Raw genomic sequence first — 17441 nt, forward strand, 5'->3', positions numbered from 1 at the left:
TTAATGGATAAACTAATTAGTATAGTTTTAAAATATTAAAAATATTGTAATATATTTTTTTAAATTAAAAAATTAATTGAAAATATTTTAATATACTTTTTAAAAATTTAGAGAATAATCAGTGAATTTTTTTTATACAGTAGAACTAAAATTGCAAAATAAAATGATTGAAAACTTTTGAAATGGTTTGTATTTTTGTGGTGTTTTCATACAAGGCACAGGCGTGGCTCAATTGGCAGCCACAAAGAGCTTCAAAAAGACCTTCCTCTTATCAAACCCAATAGTCCCACGCTGTCCACCAATATTCGCAGCCCAACAATCCTCATTTTTACATGGCAAACTTCCCAGTTTCCGCAACTTCAACAACCGCCCGAGCTGCCTCTAGTGGCTCTCTTCATCCTTAGTCTGCGTTTTCCTATTACAATGCGCGCCCTTCTCTCTCTCAGATCACTTCAATCCTCTCCTCCACCATGCCTCACCTCCAACTTCCACTTCTCTTCTCCTTCTTGCACTTCTTTTCTTTATAGTTTCAGACCCAACAGGCGTTTTCACTTCCTCAGTCCTTGTTCTTCTCTTAAACAGACCAAGAAACAACAGACTCTTCAAAAGACCAATGCTCCTCAGAGTTTGAGGTGGTTCTTGAATCCTAAAGGTGGTGGTGGTGGTGGTGGTGCTGATGATGACAAAGTTAAGGGTGATGGTGAAACTGAAGGGGGATTGCAAGGGGACACTGCTGTTAAAGGTACCCTTTTGGCTGGGGTATTGCTTGTGGGTGTTGTTGGTGGGTTTGCCGCTGTTGGGTATATTTACAAGGATCAGATTAATGCTTTCTTGAACCAGTTTTCTGGGTTCATTGAAGGTAATTGTTTAAACTTTCTGTGCTGTTTGTATACCCATTTGGGATATGTATGGGAATTTCTGTCTCGTGAACACTTTTCATGTATCATTGAGGGAATTCTTATTGGCGGATGCATTTAAGATTGTTGCTGAATTTGTTGCATCGTTATCGTAAATTTGTTGAAGATGTTAATGCACTTTCTGAAATTTTTAGTAACATCGATGTGATTTTGTTGGAATTGGGGAGAATTTTTGGATTGTGCTATTGTGGGAATTCAATTTCCAATGGAGCTTAGTTCTGCAAGATTGAAAAACAATCCTCTGGTTTACTGAGAACTAGCGTTCATTTTATGGATTTTTTTTAATGCTTATACGTTTCACAAGAGGTCCATGTTCTTCTGCAATTATTGAGTCTGGTTTCGCATTCTGGAGTAATATAATACATGTTCTAGTGAATGCAGCATATTTATGGTAAGAATTACTCATTTGAATGTCTATGGTAAGTACTCAATTTATATACCAATTTAATGACTTCTACGGTGCTGTTTGATTGGTGCAAGTTTTTGAGTTGGTGCTGGTGCTGGACATCTCCTACAACTGCTCAATTAATGCTAACTCTCTTCTTAATATTTTACTTACTTTGTCTCAACGAGGATTAAGCAAAAGATCAAAAGAGTTTTTGTTTTTATTTTTGTGTTTTCTTTTTCCCTTGATTATTTCAAAAGAAGGGGAAAAGTGAAGTAAGTTTATTGCTTTTGGAATAAAAAATGGTGAATTAATTCCATACCTTCATTTTCTAGATAAGATGTAGTGTGGTTATTTATTACATTCTTTTGGGAATTTCATGAGTCCTTTCTCTTTATCAAGTTCCATTTTTTGTATGTTATTATTTTCAATACTGAAGCTTTTGTAGGCTTGGAACTGCAAATTAGTGTCTCTTGTTTGATCTCGAAAGTGTTACAATTCTCGTTGGGATGGGTACCAATCTTAGAAATTTCTTTATTGGTAAAATTGATCAAGTAGTCAAGGTTGTAGCATAAAAAAGTTGAACTAAAGTTTTAAGACAAGCTAAATAGCCAAATGATTGGCAAATTTAACTATCTGTTCCTCATGGGAGATGCAGACAGTAACTCTTTTAATTATGTCTGTAGTGGCTCAGCGCTCAGGTTGATTTACTGCCACAGAGTATTTTTTAGAAGCTGTTTTATTTTAGTTTTAGGGGAAGAGAAGCCAGATGAGTGTAATGTTTTACTTTTTTTGACATCAATGACAGCATTGAAAGGATCAAAATTTCTTGAGTTTAGAGAGTAAATAAAAGATAGCATGAAGAAAGTGAAATTGATAGTAATGAGGGTCATGTCAAATTTTCGTCTTGCTAGTTTGCCATAATATATTGTCCTTAGCATTGGTTGTGGAAGTGCTGGTTCTTAGGTGGTATTGTACAACCATATAACAGAAGCATAACAATAAGGATTCACATATTAAATGAATTCCACTTTTTATTCTTTATGACGTACAGAGAAGGTCTCCTACGTGGGAAAACTTTGTCTTACAGAATCCTTGAGCTTGTAGACTGAGAAGCTACTGGCCTGCTTTTTATCTAACATGAAAAAGCTATCAACCTGATGTTGGCTGATCATTCTATTGCTTAACCTCATAGCTTATTGCTATTGTTACTAGAAGTCATATTTATTGGCTTTCAGCTTTTTGGGACTAAGAAGAAAAAAGAATGTTTATTGTTGACATGGAAAACTGTGCCACTTATTTGATTTTAGTATTTGGAATTTTGGATGGAATGAAATACGCATATTTTGAGTTGTCTGTGTGTGTAGTGAACAGAACCAGGTATACAGTTTCTTTTCCTGTGTGGTTGTCACATATTCTTCTTTTATTAAAGCAGGAACAGTAAGTTCAACGCTTGATATTTCACTTGCATTCATAAAGTGCATGTTTAATATATATTTTCACACTTGGCCTTGCTTTGACAGTTTCACCTAATTTGAAATGATTTTTGTTGTTTTTTTGATGGGTGTTGTTTTGCCTTGTATATGTTAAGACTTTGGTTGCATCTGTTGCTATATTTATTTTGATTGGTGCTGGAGTAATGGTGAAAGCTTTACTTATTGTTTCCTTTATTTATTTATTTTGTCTATTATAGAAGGAAATTACTAGAAATTCATGTTCTTTTGCAAATAGGTTATGGACCAGCTGGATATGCTTTATTTGTAGCAGTTTATGCAGGACTGGAAGTAAGAACTTTATTCTTTTAGTTGAGTTTAATGTTAAATATCTGCTTGATGATTGATTTACAGCTAACTGTATTCTATACACACAAACACACATAAGCTAAAATATTTTATTGTTAAAATTGAACGTTATCTTCAATTGGACATATTTCTCACTTATTAGTCCATTTTCTCTGAATTTCAAATCATCATAGACTCGTTGTTGTTTCAAGTAGCAATAGAATAGTAATGCTTGTTATCTTTTGCTGAAACTGACTTCTATTTTCTGCTCCATTAGATCCTTGCAATTCCAGCAATTCCATTAACCATGTCAGCAGGTCTTCTTTTTGGCTCTCTTATTGGTACCATTATCGTCTCTATAAGCGGAACAGTAAGCTGACTTATATGTGTATTTTTATTAGAAGTATAGAAAAAACATCATGACCTTGTGTTCTGGATGATATATTTGACATTGTTTTACACTTTCAGGTTGCTGCTAGTGTGGCCTTTCTGATAGCTAGATATTTTGCTCGTGAACGGATTCTTAAACTGGTTGAAGGAAATAAAAAGTTTCTTGCCATTGATAAAGCAATCGGTGAAAATGGATTCAGAGTTGTTACCCTTCTTCGTTTGAGCCCTTTGCTTCCATTTTCCCTTGGGAATTATTTGTATGGATTGACATCTGTTAAGTTTGTCCCATATGTTCTGGGAAGGTTTGCCTTTATCCCATTGTTGTTGCTAGTTATGAAGTTGATTTCCTATTGGAAATATTTTATGAGATGTCCCCTTTAGTTGCTTGTGCTTGATGCCCTTCTTATAGGATCCATTTGTTTGTGGACATGCATACTTTCTATGCTTTTCTCTAGAATTTTTGGGGATACGACTTGTCGACTGCATTTAATGTGTACTAGAATAGGAAAGGTGATAATGTTTTTATGCTGTGTCTGGCCTTGTTGTCACTCTGTGTACTGTTGGTGGCCTGAGTTGACATGTCTTTTTCTTTTCCCTCTCTCTCTGTGTGTGTGTGTGTGTGTGTGATGCATATGCTAAAGTGATATTCTGAAGGATATACTAACAGAGTAAACATTTCTGCCAAATAACTTATATGGGTTTTTCAATGAGAAGAGAACATACTCATATAAGTCTGATTTGAGCAGATACTGAACTGAAATTGAAACAAAGATGGGCTAGAAGTTCTGAAATATCATTCCAACTTTAGCAAAAAGTATCTGGAATTTATTGATTCAATATAAATGTAATAATAATTCCTAACATCTGATGCACAAAATACCATGATTCTTTTTTTCTTATGGGACTTGGAAATTCTCATGGTTCCTTATAAACTATACCTAATTACTTGTAGAATCTTTATTGAAATTTCTCCTACTAATAAGATTTTATTGTCATGCAGTTGGTTGGGAATGCTTCCAGGAACATGGGCATATGTGAGTGCTGGCGCATTTGGCCGTGCAATTATTGTGAGTTCGTCCTCTCTTGATATCCACACGATATTTCAAATGTTATCTTTTGCTACTCAATTATTTATGCTCTATTGATATTTATGTCTTATGTCCTGGAAGTGAAAGTAATGGAAAAATAATTTGTTAGGCATTCTGTTTTATTAGTTATATCTTGGTGGTTCTACCATTTACATTGTTTTCTCCTTTGTTGCATTATATTTATGCCAGAAATAATTATCTTAGCAGTAGCTTGGTTACTTGAAACTGTCTATATGGGATGTATTAGTAATGATGGTACTACCAGCCACTGGAGTGGTGAAGAATTAATGCCTTCCTTCTGCAGGTAATTTATTTGAATAATGTAACTAAAAATATGTTTATTTAAATAAAGTATAAATAAAGTTCCCCTTTGATAACAGGAAAAATTGGTTTACCTTGTTATCTATCTTTTTAACAAGTTGGTTGAAGCATATAGAGTTCTACCTTGTATGGGCGCTAATTTTGTTGGAGCCTCTTGTCTTTCATCTGCTATGTAAAGAAATTGTAAAACTAAAAATCAGCATGAGTTGCTACCATTCTCATTCTTAACTTATAACTTGTCCAGTCCCATAATTGCACTCGTCTATTTTCCTTTCCCACCATTTTCTCATAAATATTGTTAAACCTTTTTTTCCATCAGAATAATCTTGAAACTTTTTGCTAGTGTTGTGAAAATTGTCCATAATGGTTTTAAATCCATGCTCTTTGCTGCCTTAAACTCTTGGTCTTGTTCTTTGTGTTCTTTGTGATGCACCTTGTATTCTTAGAAACTTTGACTTACTGAAATTCCCATTATTGATCATTAAAATACTGCTCACTAGTAGTTTATAGTAGTTGTAACATGAAATGATATCACTGAAGAGAATCCAGCTGAAATAGCATTTGTTCATTACTCAGATTAAATAAAATCCGCAAAATCATCTAATTTATGAATTTTTACCATCTTTACTTAAAATCAATAAGCAGAAAGGAATTGATGAATTCTTTAAGAGGAATATTTACTACTTTCTTGTGGGTTTATCATTTTATAATGTTGTTACTGGTGATCATAATTCATACTTTTTTTTTTGGGTTCCTCTTTGATGATTTGCCTGGATGGATGTTTCAGCAAGAAGAATCTGATATTGGATTAACTGGAGGGAACAATTCACTGTTGACTCTTGGGCTGGGTTTATTGGCGACAGCTTTAGCCGCGGCGTATGTAACAAGGCTTGCAAAGGTAAGGCTGTTTTTGATCAGCACTTTCAATATTACCAACAAGGCAATAACAAATTCTATGCCTAAAGTGCTATTTTCCCACAGTAGTTCATAATAACAAAGTGAAGAATTTCAGGAAAATTTAGAGAATTCTGTATTTCACTCTTAATGTTTACAATTTGTCTATATGACTATTTATACACAAAGAATTATATCTAAGCAGAAAGTAAATAATCAAATAATAATTATAGAGATAATTAAAGATTCTAATCAAATCAAATCATATCCCTATAATCAATTAGGATCAGCAAATAAGTCAACACTCTCCCTCAAGTTGGTGCAAAGATGTCGCACATGCCTAACTTGCAAATCAGATTATAGTAGATCTTGTTGTTGAGCGTTTTAGTAAACACATCCGCAAGTTGCCCAATAGAAGTCACATTAACTTAGCTCAAGACACCGTCTGTTAATTTTTCTTTAATAAAGTGGCGATTAATTTCAATGTGTTTCGTCCAGTTATGTTGGACTGGATTTTGTGCTATACTTATAGCAGTTTTATTGTCACAATACAAAGTTATCTTGTCTCTCTCGAGCAACCTCAACTCCTCCAATAACTTCTGTAACCATAAGAGTTCACACACACCTTGGGCCATTACTCTGTATTTTGCTTCAGCACTTGACTAGGCAACAACACTTTGTTTTTTGCTCCTCTAGGTGACAAGGTTCTCTCCCACAACTATGCAGTAGCCAGAGGTGAATCTCTTGTCATCGAGAGATCTTGCCCAATCTGCATCTGTAAAAGCTTCAACTCGGAGGTGACCATGTTTGGAGTAAAGAAGCCCTTTCCCTAGTGCAGACTTTAGGTATCTTAAGATGCGAAGTACAACCTGCATGTGAGTCATGCATGAATTGATCGACTAAGCTAACGGCATAGGTTATATCCGGTCGAGTGTGTGAGAGATAAATTAACCTTCCTACCAATCTCTGGTATCTTCCAATATCCACGGATTCACCAGTTTCTGCTTCCGGCTTATGATTACTTTCAATGGGAGATTCTGCTGGTTTACATCCCATCATACCAGTTTCTTCCAAAAGGTCCAGAATGTACTTTCTTTAGGAGATGAAAATTCCTTTTTCTGATCTAGCCACCTCGATACCTAGGAAATATTGCAGTTTTCTTAGATTTTTGATTTCAAATTCCTGAGCCAACAACCTCTTTAGTTGAGTCATTTCCTCTTTATCATTGTCTGTCACCACTATATCGTCAACATAAACAATAAGAAGGGTGATCTTACCCTTGTGATGTTTGATAAACAGAGTGTGATCAACATTGCTTTATTGTTAACCAAAGGACATCATGACTCTGCTAAACCTGTCAAACCAAGCTCTGGGAGATTGTTTTAGCTCATACGAAGCTTTTTTTAACCTGCACATCTTTCCTTGTGTCTTTTCATCAGCGAACTCAGAAGGAATTTCCATGAACACTTCTTCCTCTAAATCTCCATGGAGGAAAGCATTCTTCACATCAAACTGTTGCAAGTCCCAGTCGAAGTTGGCTGCGCAGGATAACAGAACTCTGATTGAGTTCATTTTTGCAACTGGGGCAAATGTCTCTTGGTAATCCACTCCATAGGTTTGGGTGAATCCTTTAGCAATCAATTTGACCTTAAACCGTTCAATTGTGCCATCAGCTTTGTGTTTCACCATGAACACTCATTTACAGCCAACGAGTTTCTTCCCAGGTGGGAAAGTGACAAGCTCCCAAGTCTCATTTTTAGCCAATGCTTTCATCTCTTTAATCATTGCTTCCTTTCATTTAGGATCTGCAAGAGCTTTCTTCCAATGCTGTGGAATAGACATGGAGAAAATAGACAAGACAAATGCTCTATAGGAAAGAGATAAGGATTCATAAGAAACAAAGTTAGAAATATGGTGTTTAGTACAAGATCTGATCCCTTTTCTTTGTGCAATAGGTTTATCTAAGTCATTGGAGCATTCAAGAGTTGTGAGTAACTCACCAGAAGAAGATTCTTAACTCTGAGTAGACTGCATAATGGCTTCTTCTGCCTTGTCTCTCCTCAAATACCTTTTCAAATCTGGCTTGTCCAAACGACCAATTCTCTCTCTCTGATTGGACATTTACCTCTGTCTACTAGAACTCAAACTTTCTAGTTGAACCATGTTATAGGTTATAGGAAGTAAATATGCTAATATAGAAAGTAAATATTGATAGATGGATCAGTTGCTTAATTTTAAGATTGTATAATCATGGACTTGATTTTCCTTCCTATTTAGATATCGTCTCTCATGTATAAATAGGTTGTAATCTCTATTGTGAAACAACAACAAATATTATCCTTCTACATGGTATCAAAGCCACCCTGGGTCAGACAAATTGTGTAGAGCTAGTGGACCTGCGAGGAAAGGGCTACCCGTGTGAGACGAGGTGGAGCCGCCCAAGGTACAAACGAACCACAATACTCGAGGGTCTGGTCTTGGTTTAACAATTATATTTGATTCAGTTGCGACGAGGACGTCGCAAATTTAGCAGGGGAGAGTGTGACGTACACCTGCTAGCTTGTGGATTTCGTCCAACATTTGGAGACTTAAGAGCTCTGTTTATTTTGGGTTACCATAAAAGGTAACATTTGGAGACTTAGGGCTCTGTTTATCGAGTTACCCATAAAGAGTAACATTTGGAGACTTAGAGTTCTGTTCATTTTGGTTACCAATAAAGGGTAACATTTGGAGATTTAGGGCTCTGTTCATCGGGTTACTTATAAAGGGTAACATTTGGAGTTTTAGAACTCTGTTCATTTGGGTTACCCATAAAGGGTAATATTTGGAGACATCGGGTACTGTTCATCGAGTATTGTTCACGGGAACTGTTCATCGATTACTGTTCACTGGTTCTGTTCTTCTGATCCTTTGTTTATTTTAATTGTTTTGGGTTGGTTGTTCTTATGGCTGAAATTGATTATATATATAACAAGTTGGACATGATTAACAGTTATGCTCTAACTTGAGGGGGAGTGTTATAAGTTATAGGAAGTAAATATGTTAATATAGGAAGTAAATATTGATAGATGGATCAGTTGCTTAATCTTAGGATTGTATAATCATGGACTTGATTTTCCTTCCTATTTAGATATCGTCTCTCATGTATAAATAGATTGTAATCTCTATTGTGAAACAACAACAAATATTATCCTTCAACAAACCATATCATTCAGAATCACAGAATTCGGGATCACCTCTTCTTGCTCATTATTCTCCCCCTGAAGAGGTGAGTGAGTAGTATGAAATAGGGTTCAGTTTCTCAGAAGGTAACATCCATACTGACTAAATATTTTCTAGAGGGAGAAAGATAACACTTGTATTCCTTCTGTATTGGAGAATACCCAACAATCACACATTTAAGGGATTTGGGATCCAATTTCCTTACCGTCCTAATATGGATAAAGCAAACACACCAAAATACTTTTGGTGGAATAACGTATGAATTCTTCCCTTGTAGAATCGCTAAAGGATTCATAAAGTCAAGGGTTTTGAGAGGCATTCTATTGATAAGATAAGCAGATACAAGGATTGCATCTCCCCAATATGCTTTGGGTAGATTTTCGGTGAACATAAGAGATCGAGCTACCTGCAATAGATGTATATTTTTACTCTCAGCAATGCCACTTTGAGCACTAGTATAAGGACAACTAGTCTGAGGTATTATGCCATTACTCTCCAAATAAGCAGAAAAGTTACTATCCATGTATTCTCTTCCATTGTCAGTTCTCAAAATTTTCACCTTAGTATCAAATTGAGTACAAACTATCTTATGAAAGGATTGAAAACAAGAAAAGACATCACTTTTAGCTTTAATCAAATAGACCCAAGTCATTCGAGTGCAACAATCAATAAATGTGACAAACCATCGATTATCAGACAAGGAGACAGTTTCAGTAGGCCTCCAAACATCAGAATAAATAGTCGCGAAAGGCATTTGACCTTTATTATGACTCAAAGGATAAGATGTTCTAGTGTGTTTAACATACTCACAAGTATCACAAATAGAGAATCAAATTGAGTTCTAGCAAACAAATTAGGATAAAGTTTTTCTAATGCAAAAAATGATGGATGCCCTAACCGTTTGTGCCACTTATTATTTTCTGATTGACATTCTTATTTTCTCCAAAACAGGCTTGAGATATCAAAGAACCTGGATCACCCTCCAACATATATAAGCCATCATGCAGCCTACTATTGCCAATCCTCTTTCCTGTGCGAAGATCCTGAATAATATAATGATCAGGAAATAATTAAATTTTACAATTAAGGGTATTGGTGATAGCCAGATAAAAAGTTGACAGAAAAGTGGAGAACATGAAGGACAGATGGTAATTTAATATTGGATGTGCAAATAACAGAACCTGTTCCGGATATGGGAGTAAAAGAGCCATCAGCAATTCTGACACTATCTTTAGTTAGAGAAGGAAAATAATTGAGAAAGCCTTTACAAGAGCCTGTTATGTGTTTATTCGCACCAGAATCAATAATCCATGAAATATTATTAATAGAGGAAGCATTACCTAACTTTACAAAGTTATATGTGGCACCGGAGAACGAGTAATCAGAGTTAGGAATCGAGACCCGTTTACCTTCTGTCATGGTAAAGATTTATGAACCGTGAAAGAATAGGAGGTACCCAAGGTTGTACACACAAGAGAGCCCAATCGATTCACCGAAAGACCGGGTAGCGGCACGGGAAGGCCGGAAAGATGGTTGGAATTGTCGCAGGAGTGATCGGAGCGACGAAGCAGCGTCAGGTGATTGGTCACGCGCTGGGATGCGATGGGTCACGCTCACGTGCCGGCTTTTCCAGCGTCAGAGCTGGGCGATCAGCTGGCGCAGTCCTGGTGCGGCAGTGAGAGGAGGAAAGACTCCTATATGGGATAGTACAAAAAAAGGTTAATCTAGGGTTTTGAAACCCTAAAGAGGAAAAAATTGAATTTGAACCCTAAAATCAGGAAACCATGAAGAATTTTGGGAAAATTTAGAGAATTCTTGTATTTCACTCTTAATCTTTACAATTGGTCTATATAACTATTTATACACAAGGAATTATATCTAAACAGGAAGCAAATAATTAAATAATAATTACAAAAATAATTAAAGATCCTAATCAAATCAAACCATATCCCTAGAATAAGTTAGGATTAGCAAATAAGTCAACACAAAGGAACTGGCTTTACCATGTGTTATGATTTCAAATTGTTTCTACAGTGACTGCTCTATTTAGCTAGATGCAATGGTGATCATTCATATTAAATGATTAAAAAAATTTTATTCTTTGTTTTTGGTTGGAATCTGCATCTCAATATATTCTCATGTATTTCTTTTGCTCTATCACACAAATAACCATGAAAGGCTAACCGCCCAACCAATGGGGTGGCATTAGTTGCATCTCTGTTTTCTGAGAGAATCTTTTGCCACAACCAGTGGCTTAGTTACGTGAGATTCAATGTCTTTGACTTTGTTACACTCCACAAATGCATTCATGTCTTTTTCTAGGACTATGGCTGGTGGCTACTTGAAATACATTATTCTAGAAAATCTTGTGCATAAATTTATAATTAACTAGCATTAGAAGTTTTGTTGAGAAAGCTAATGATAACTTGTAGAGATTCGCATTATTGTCGAGTTATTGGACCTTCCTCTTGGAAGTTACAGCAGTTCTTAAGCGCATGGGATGGCAGGGAAAATGTAACAAATGAAAATTTGGCTGTTTCTTATTTCTGATTAATATTAGTTATCATGAAAAATCCCGGCTCTAATTGGCTCAAATGATTTTTAGATTTTTTTTCCCTTTTTCACCGGACTCAAAATAGTTAATTCAGATTATTTAATAGTTCAGAACTAAGTTATTATATAATCTTTAATTTTTTGCTAATCAACCCTTCATGTTGCAACTCTGTTGTGTTATATTGAGTACTGTTGCTAATATAACACAGATCCTCACCTATCATGGTTTGTTAGTGTCTCGGGCGGTATCGTTGTCCCATGAGTGGACTTTCACCGCCCATGAGTGGACTTTTCACTGTTGACCCTCTAACTCCGCATAATTTTTTAATTCAGAATGATTCTCATATCAATTGTATCAGCCCGACTCTAAAACCACAAATAAATTTTGTACACTTAGGTCCAAATTAGTTTATTTAAATTATTTAATAATTTTGAGATAGGTTATTATTTAATTCTATGCTAACCACTGATATGGGATATTATATATTATATGTTATCTTAATTTATTATTATTTTTATTGTTATATTTCATGCAGGATGCGGTGAAAGATATTGAGTAGAAGCAAGAAGATTGGGTTTAACAAGGCAAGTTAATGACAAGATGACTGAAATTGTAAGTTTACGAGGATCATCATGTAAATCCATTTGTATTATTTGATCCAATTATAGGAAAATGCCTCATCCATCTTTTTTTCCTCCACTCCCTGTAAATTAGGGATTCTTTAGATTTGCTATATAGCTAAATAAGCATTATAGCAAAATGAGCACAATTCTAGTTTTATATATTTATTTTTTGAAAAAAAAAAAAAAATCTACTTATTTTATCAGTATTCTTCTTTTGATTTCTTCTTCTCCTCTAGCTGGAACTTGAGCTTGTCATAAATCTCATTAATTATTTTTCTTTCTCCATTTTTCTTCAATATTGCTCTTTTCCTATGAGGTGGAAAATGGGGAAGCAAAAATAATAATCATTTGCACTTAGTGTATTCCTTTTCTGATTTTATGAGTACAGCAGAAATGATTTTATATAGTTGGTTGCTTTCTGTTGTTTTGTACTTAAAAAATAATTTGATACAACGAATGATGAGATTTTATCATGCATTATAATAATAAAGAAAAATTACTATTTAGACCCTATAATATGTAAAAATTTATTAATTGATTTTTATATTTTAAAAAATATATTAAAATATTTTTGATGTTTTTAAAAATTTATTAGTTAATTATTCTATTAATTTTAATAGTTAAATAATTAACTATTTAATTTTTATAATTTTGAAAAACTCATCAATTGATCCCTTGAGTTTTTAAAATATTTATTAATTAATTTTTTTGTATTAAAAATATTTTAATTTTTTTTATAATATTTAACGGTTAAAATTATTGAAGAGATTGATTAATAGATTTTTTAAAATTTTAGAGACTTTTTAATATATTTTTTTAAAATAAATAGATCAATTAATAAATTTTTTTATAATATAAGAATTAAATAATAATTTTTTTTAATAATAAAATTACAGATATCTGATGGATAATATTTTTGTATGCAGAAGCCACCAATTGGAAAAAGAAAAGAATGCTTGACCTAAGAACTGCCATCTGTTAGTACTGAAACTTGAAAGAGAACACAAACAAAGAAAATCCAAAATTTATTAAAATTCTAAGAAAGTATACGTAAAATTTATTACATAATTTAAATCAATATTACCGCTACCATAACCACCACCACTCAATAACCATCGCAATGAGCACCTAGCCACCGTCCACCTACTACCGCCACCACAACCATTAACCAAAAGTTATTACTAATTATTATCATAATAAATAAATTAAATATTAAAATAATTTATTATCTTAACAAAATGAATGGATGATGTGGAACTACGTCCCAAAATATATTAAATTACACATGTATCTCTATGACCTCAACCTCATTAAGAGTTTATTTGACATTAGAAATTATTTTTAAAATAGTGTTTAGTATTTTAATTCAATTAAAATATTATTATTTAATAATTGATGAAGTGATTTATAAAAAAAATATTTTTATAATGTTTGATTAAATACCATCCAAATAGCTATACTATTCACTGCTACGACATATGACGGTTACAACAATCGTTGATATTATCGAACAATCCTAAATATATTAGTTAGGAAGTAGTAAATTAAATTGCAACATAAAAGTAAATGAAAATATTTTAATTATAAAATAAATTTTAAAAATTATATAATCACATTTTTAACAATATCTAAAATGATTTTTTTTTTTTTTGTCATTTGGCAGTATGATTCTATAATCATGTTTTAATTAGTTGCAACCTCTACATAATTAAAATATATTAAATAGGCATTAACGTATTAAAGAACAACCAGTTAGTGCACAACCCAATGTCACAAACCCTAACACGCTTAGTCCTTGATGTAATAACATATTAAATCACAATTAATTTGTATTTTTATACTTTAAAATCAACCAAGGCTAATTACATAATTAATATAGTGTATATGAGATTCAAGAATGGATATAGGTTGAGGACGTATTTTAGTAAAGTTTATTTCTATTTTTATTCCATTTTCTTTTATTTATTTATTTATTTTTATCTTTTTGTAATGTGTAACCGTCATTTTATGTTCATATTTTTCTGCCACATTCACACTGACAGTATGTACGGAGGTACTATATTATTTTTTCTCGTTAAGTGGCCATTTAACTCTATTCGACGTCACTTGGAACGATCCCAAATATTGCAGGGTCTGCTTTTTTATGGAAGTTAACGGGTTTTCGGGGCTAGGATTCCACAGGCAGGTTCACATCCAACCCGACTTGTTTGGACAGACGCTGAACCAGTATGGGATTTAGAGTCGTGTATTAGGCCCTCATTGAGTTCAGACTTGGTTCTTCTCATTTGAACTGCCTCAAGTCCAGACATATGGAGCCCGACAATCATCAAGTACTCATTTACCCGCTCATTAATAATTTCATGATTTATGAGGGGGTAAATTTTGAGATTGTAATTATTACCACGTGGCTTTAGAAGGATTCTGTCAAAACGTCCTTTCCATGCCTTTCTCCATTTCAAATTTTCGCTTTTGCTCGTTGCTCTGTCTCTTGCGTTGCTTCTATTATCTTGCCCTCTCTTCCCTGTAATCTTGATTCTCCGATCCGAGGTACGTTTTGCTCCTCTCATGGCTTATACTAGGATTTTCGAGGTGAGCGGTCTGATTTCTTCTGTCACTCCTTCATTTTTTTTCATTATTTTTCTTGCGACCTTGCTGATACCTCAATATTCAAGATTAGAGCTTCCTTGCCTAACATGCTCATAGTTCTTCTTAACCCACCACCGGAAGGCTTGATAGATGCTCAACATGAGTGTAATTTGGTCTTTTTTGTCAAACAGTACGAATTCGGGCTAACATTTCTTTTTACCCCTTTTTCATTGAGGTCTTTCAGCATTTAGGGTGACTCCTCAAATGTTGTCCCCCAATTTTATCTTATTTATATGCTGTTTTGAGTCCATTTGCTTATGTTGGGAATTTTCCCCTTCCTTTGAGTTGTTTTATACTTTGTTTCATTTGGTTAGATCTAATCATGGGTTCTATTATTTTGGCCCCCAAGTTGAGTTGTCTATATTTGCAAGGTATAAGGACTCAATTAAGGGTTTGGTAGATAATTTCATTGTCGTTGAGTTGAAGGAGAGCGGAGAGCTCGAGAATTAGCTGGGATATTAACCTCTCTTGGGGAGAGGTGCCTCAGGGCTGTAATGAATTCCCTAAGTTAATCTTAGTAGATCAGATCTGCTTTCTTCGACTGACCTTTGTAAGGAAGAAATATGATGTCGAGAAGTGTATGTTCATGTCCAATCTACGAGATTGTCATCAAGTTGGTACCTTTTGATTTTTTCTCTGTGTTTTTTTTTTTTTACTATTTTGAGTTTTGATTAAATTGGTTTTTCTTTTTCAACCTCCGACATGCCAATGGGTAAATCAAGCTCCCCAAGAACTTCACCCTGTTTAGGGAGAGCATGAAAGACACCTTGATTGCTTTCAAAACCAACAAGTCCATTACCGATGTGGCCAAGAAGGTTTTCCAGACTGTGACTTCAGCATGTGAGCTTGCCCCTCTACTCATACTACCGTACATTCCTTGGTATTGGTGCCAATGTCGGGAGGTTCCCATTCTACAAGCTTCAGGACATCATTCCCTCTCAAGACGCCGGCCTCCTTTAAGGCTCCATCTACTCCCAAAGAAGTTTCTAAGGAGCTTATCGTTATCAGCAAGTTAGCATAGAGCAATTCGAATGAGGGAACTAGGTCTCCCCCTTGAACATTTCTCCCATTAAAGTTGTGGGTGTTATTGCCATTGAGGGTAGGGCTGCCAAGCATGTTAGAACTTCAGAATCCACAAAGGCAGTCCCTTCCCCTTCTATTGATAAAGGAAAGAAGATGGTAGAGAACCTATCTTTAGCTCCATGATAACGAGTTGTTGAATGCTGCCGAGATCAATGCTGAATTGAAAAAACTTTTAAAAAAATATTATTAATATTTTTCGCATATTTAAAATTTAAACTTTACATATTTCATTAAAAAAATTAAAATAGACTCTTTTTAAAATTAATATAATAATATAATTAGTTTATTAATACTAATTATAAATATATTAAACATTAATACTCAATATTAAATATTTTTTTAAAAAAATAATTATTAATTAAAAATATAAACAAAATTTGAAATTGAAATATATAAAAAACAATGAATAAAGGAAAAGAAAGAGTTATCAATAGCTAAATAAGTAATTTTAATATAAATGATTTTAACTGAAATCATTTTTCTATCAAAATCTTAACCATTTTGAGAAGATTTGATTTTAATTTGAGATCAATTCTCATAAGATTAAATTTTTATATTATTAATTTTATCAAATTCAAAAATTATAAAAATAAATTTATTTCTTTTAAATTTTTTAAAATTATCCATTCCAAATAAGAGGTTTACATTCAGCAGTGACCGAATTATGATCTCTCTCAACTTTGTAAAATTTTCATTTTTATTTATATATTTTTTAGAAATTTTATTAAAAATATAATTTTGAGATCTCCAATTTTATAAAATTTGTACATATATTTTTATATTTTTCATTATTTTTCATTTATATACATTTTAGAAATTTTATTAAAAATATAATTAATAAAAATTACTCTCATTTAATTCTGCCAATTTATAAAAATTTAGAGTAAAATTAGTAAAATTTTAAATGCAATTAGCAATATCTATGATCAAATTTTATTTTTTTTAATAAAATGTAGATAATATGATTTATATGTGCTTAATTATTATGATTTTTATAAATTTATAAATTTAAGTATTGGATTGGGTAAATTTTAATTTAGGTATTTAATAGATTAATTCAATTAGTAAAGAGGTGTGAGTATATATTCAATAAAAATATAAATAGAAAAAAATATTTTTTTTTCCATTATTTAGGTATCAGAAAGAAAAATAACAAGAAAAATACAATTTTTTTAATAGTTAAACTTTATATTATTTAATAATTATAAAGATAAAAAAAAGTAATTATATTTTTTTACTGTTTTTTCCCTAAAATAAAGAAAAAGTGAGGGAATTAATTTATTACTTTTTTAGCTTAATTTTAATTTATTAAGGATTAAAATAGAGATTTGCCGTTAAATTGCCAGCTGCCACATCTTTACCTCTCAGCCACACATTTCAAAGTCACCGGTTGACTCACTGTTGTTGAAGTCTTCCTCAGATCGATGACATAAAATTTGCAAGAACAACTTGCTCACTATTCCTCAAGACCGGCGGCGATATTCCTTCTTCTCTACTAAGATTTTCTGAAATCTGTTAAATTTAACTGTAAGTCCTT

At 33.2% G+C, this 17441-nt stretch overlaps 2 protein-coding genes across 9 annotated transcripts in view; both read left to right on the forward strand.

The window, feature by feature from the left end:
• Positions 1-276: 276 nt before the first annotated feature.
• On the forward strand, positions 277-12393 carry LOC110607001 (TVP38/TMEM64 family membrane protein slr0305). Its single transcript, XM_021746042.2, has 7 exons — positions 277-859; positions 3034-3086; positions 3361-3453; positions 3552-3775; positions 4474-4540; positions 5670-5780; positions 12088-12393. The coding sequence occupies exons 1-7, from the start codon at positions 424-426 to the stop codon at positions 12109-12111; spliced, it is 1008 nt and encodes a 335-aa protein (XP_021601734.1). The 5' UTR covers positions 277-423; the 3' UTR covers positions 12112-12393.
• Positions 12394-17280: 4887 nt separating this feature from the next.
• LOC110606368 (disease resistance protein RPM1) overlaps positions 17281-17441 on the forward strand; it is a 53316-nt gene continuing 53155 nt past the window's right edge. For 7 of the 8 annotated variants that reach the window (XM_043953312.1, XM_043953314.1, XM_043953313.1 and 4 more), the window contains exon 1: positions 17281-17431. The gene's annotated coding sequence lies outside the window, so the exon portion shown is untranslated. The remainder of the gene's footprint in view (positions 17432-17441) is intronic. The other variant, XM_043953311.1, reaches the window with a different exon arrangement.

This window comes from Manihot esculenta, chromosome 18, assembly GCF_001659605.2.
Source record: "Manihot esculenta cultivar AM560-2 chromosome 18, M.esculenta_v8, whole genome shotgun sequence".
NCBI classification, from domain to species: domain Eukaryota; kingdom Viridiplantae; phylum Streptophyta; class Magnoliopsida; order Malpighiales; family Euphorbiaceae; genus Manihot; species Manihot esculenta.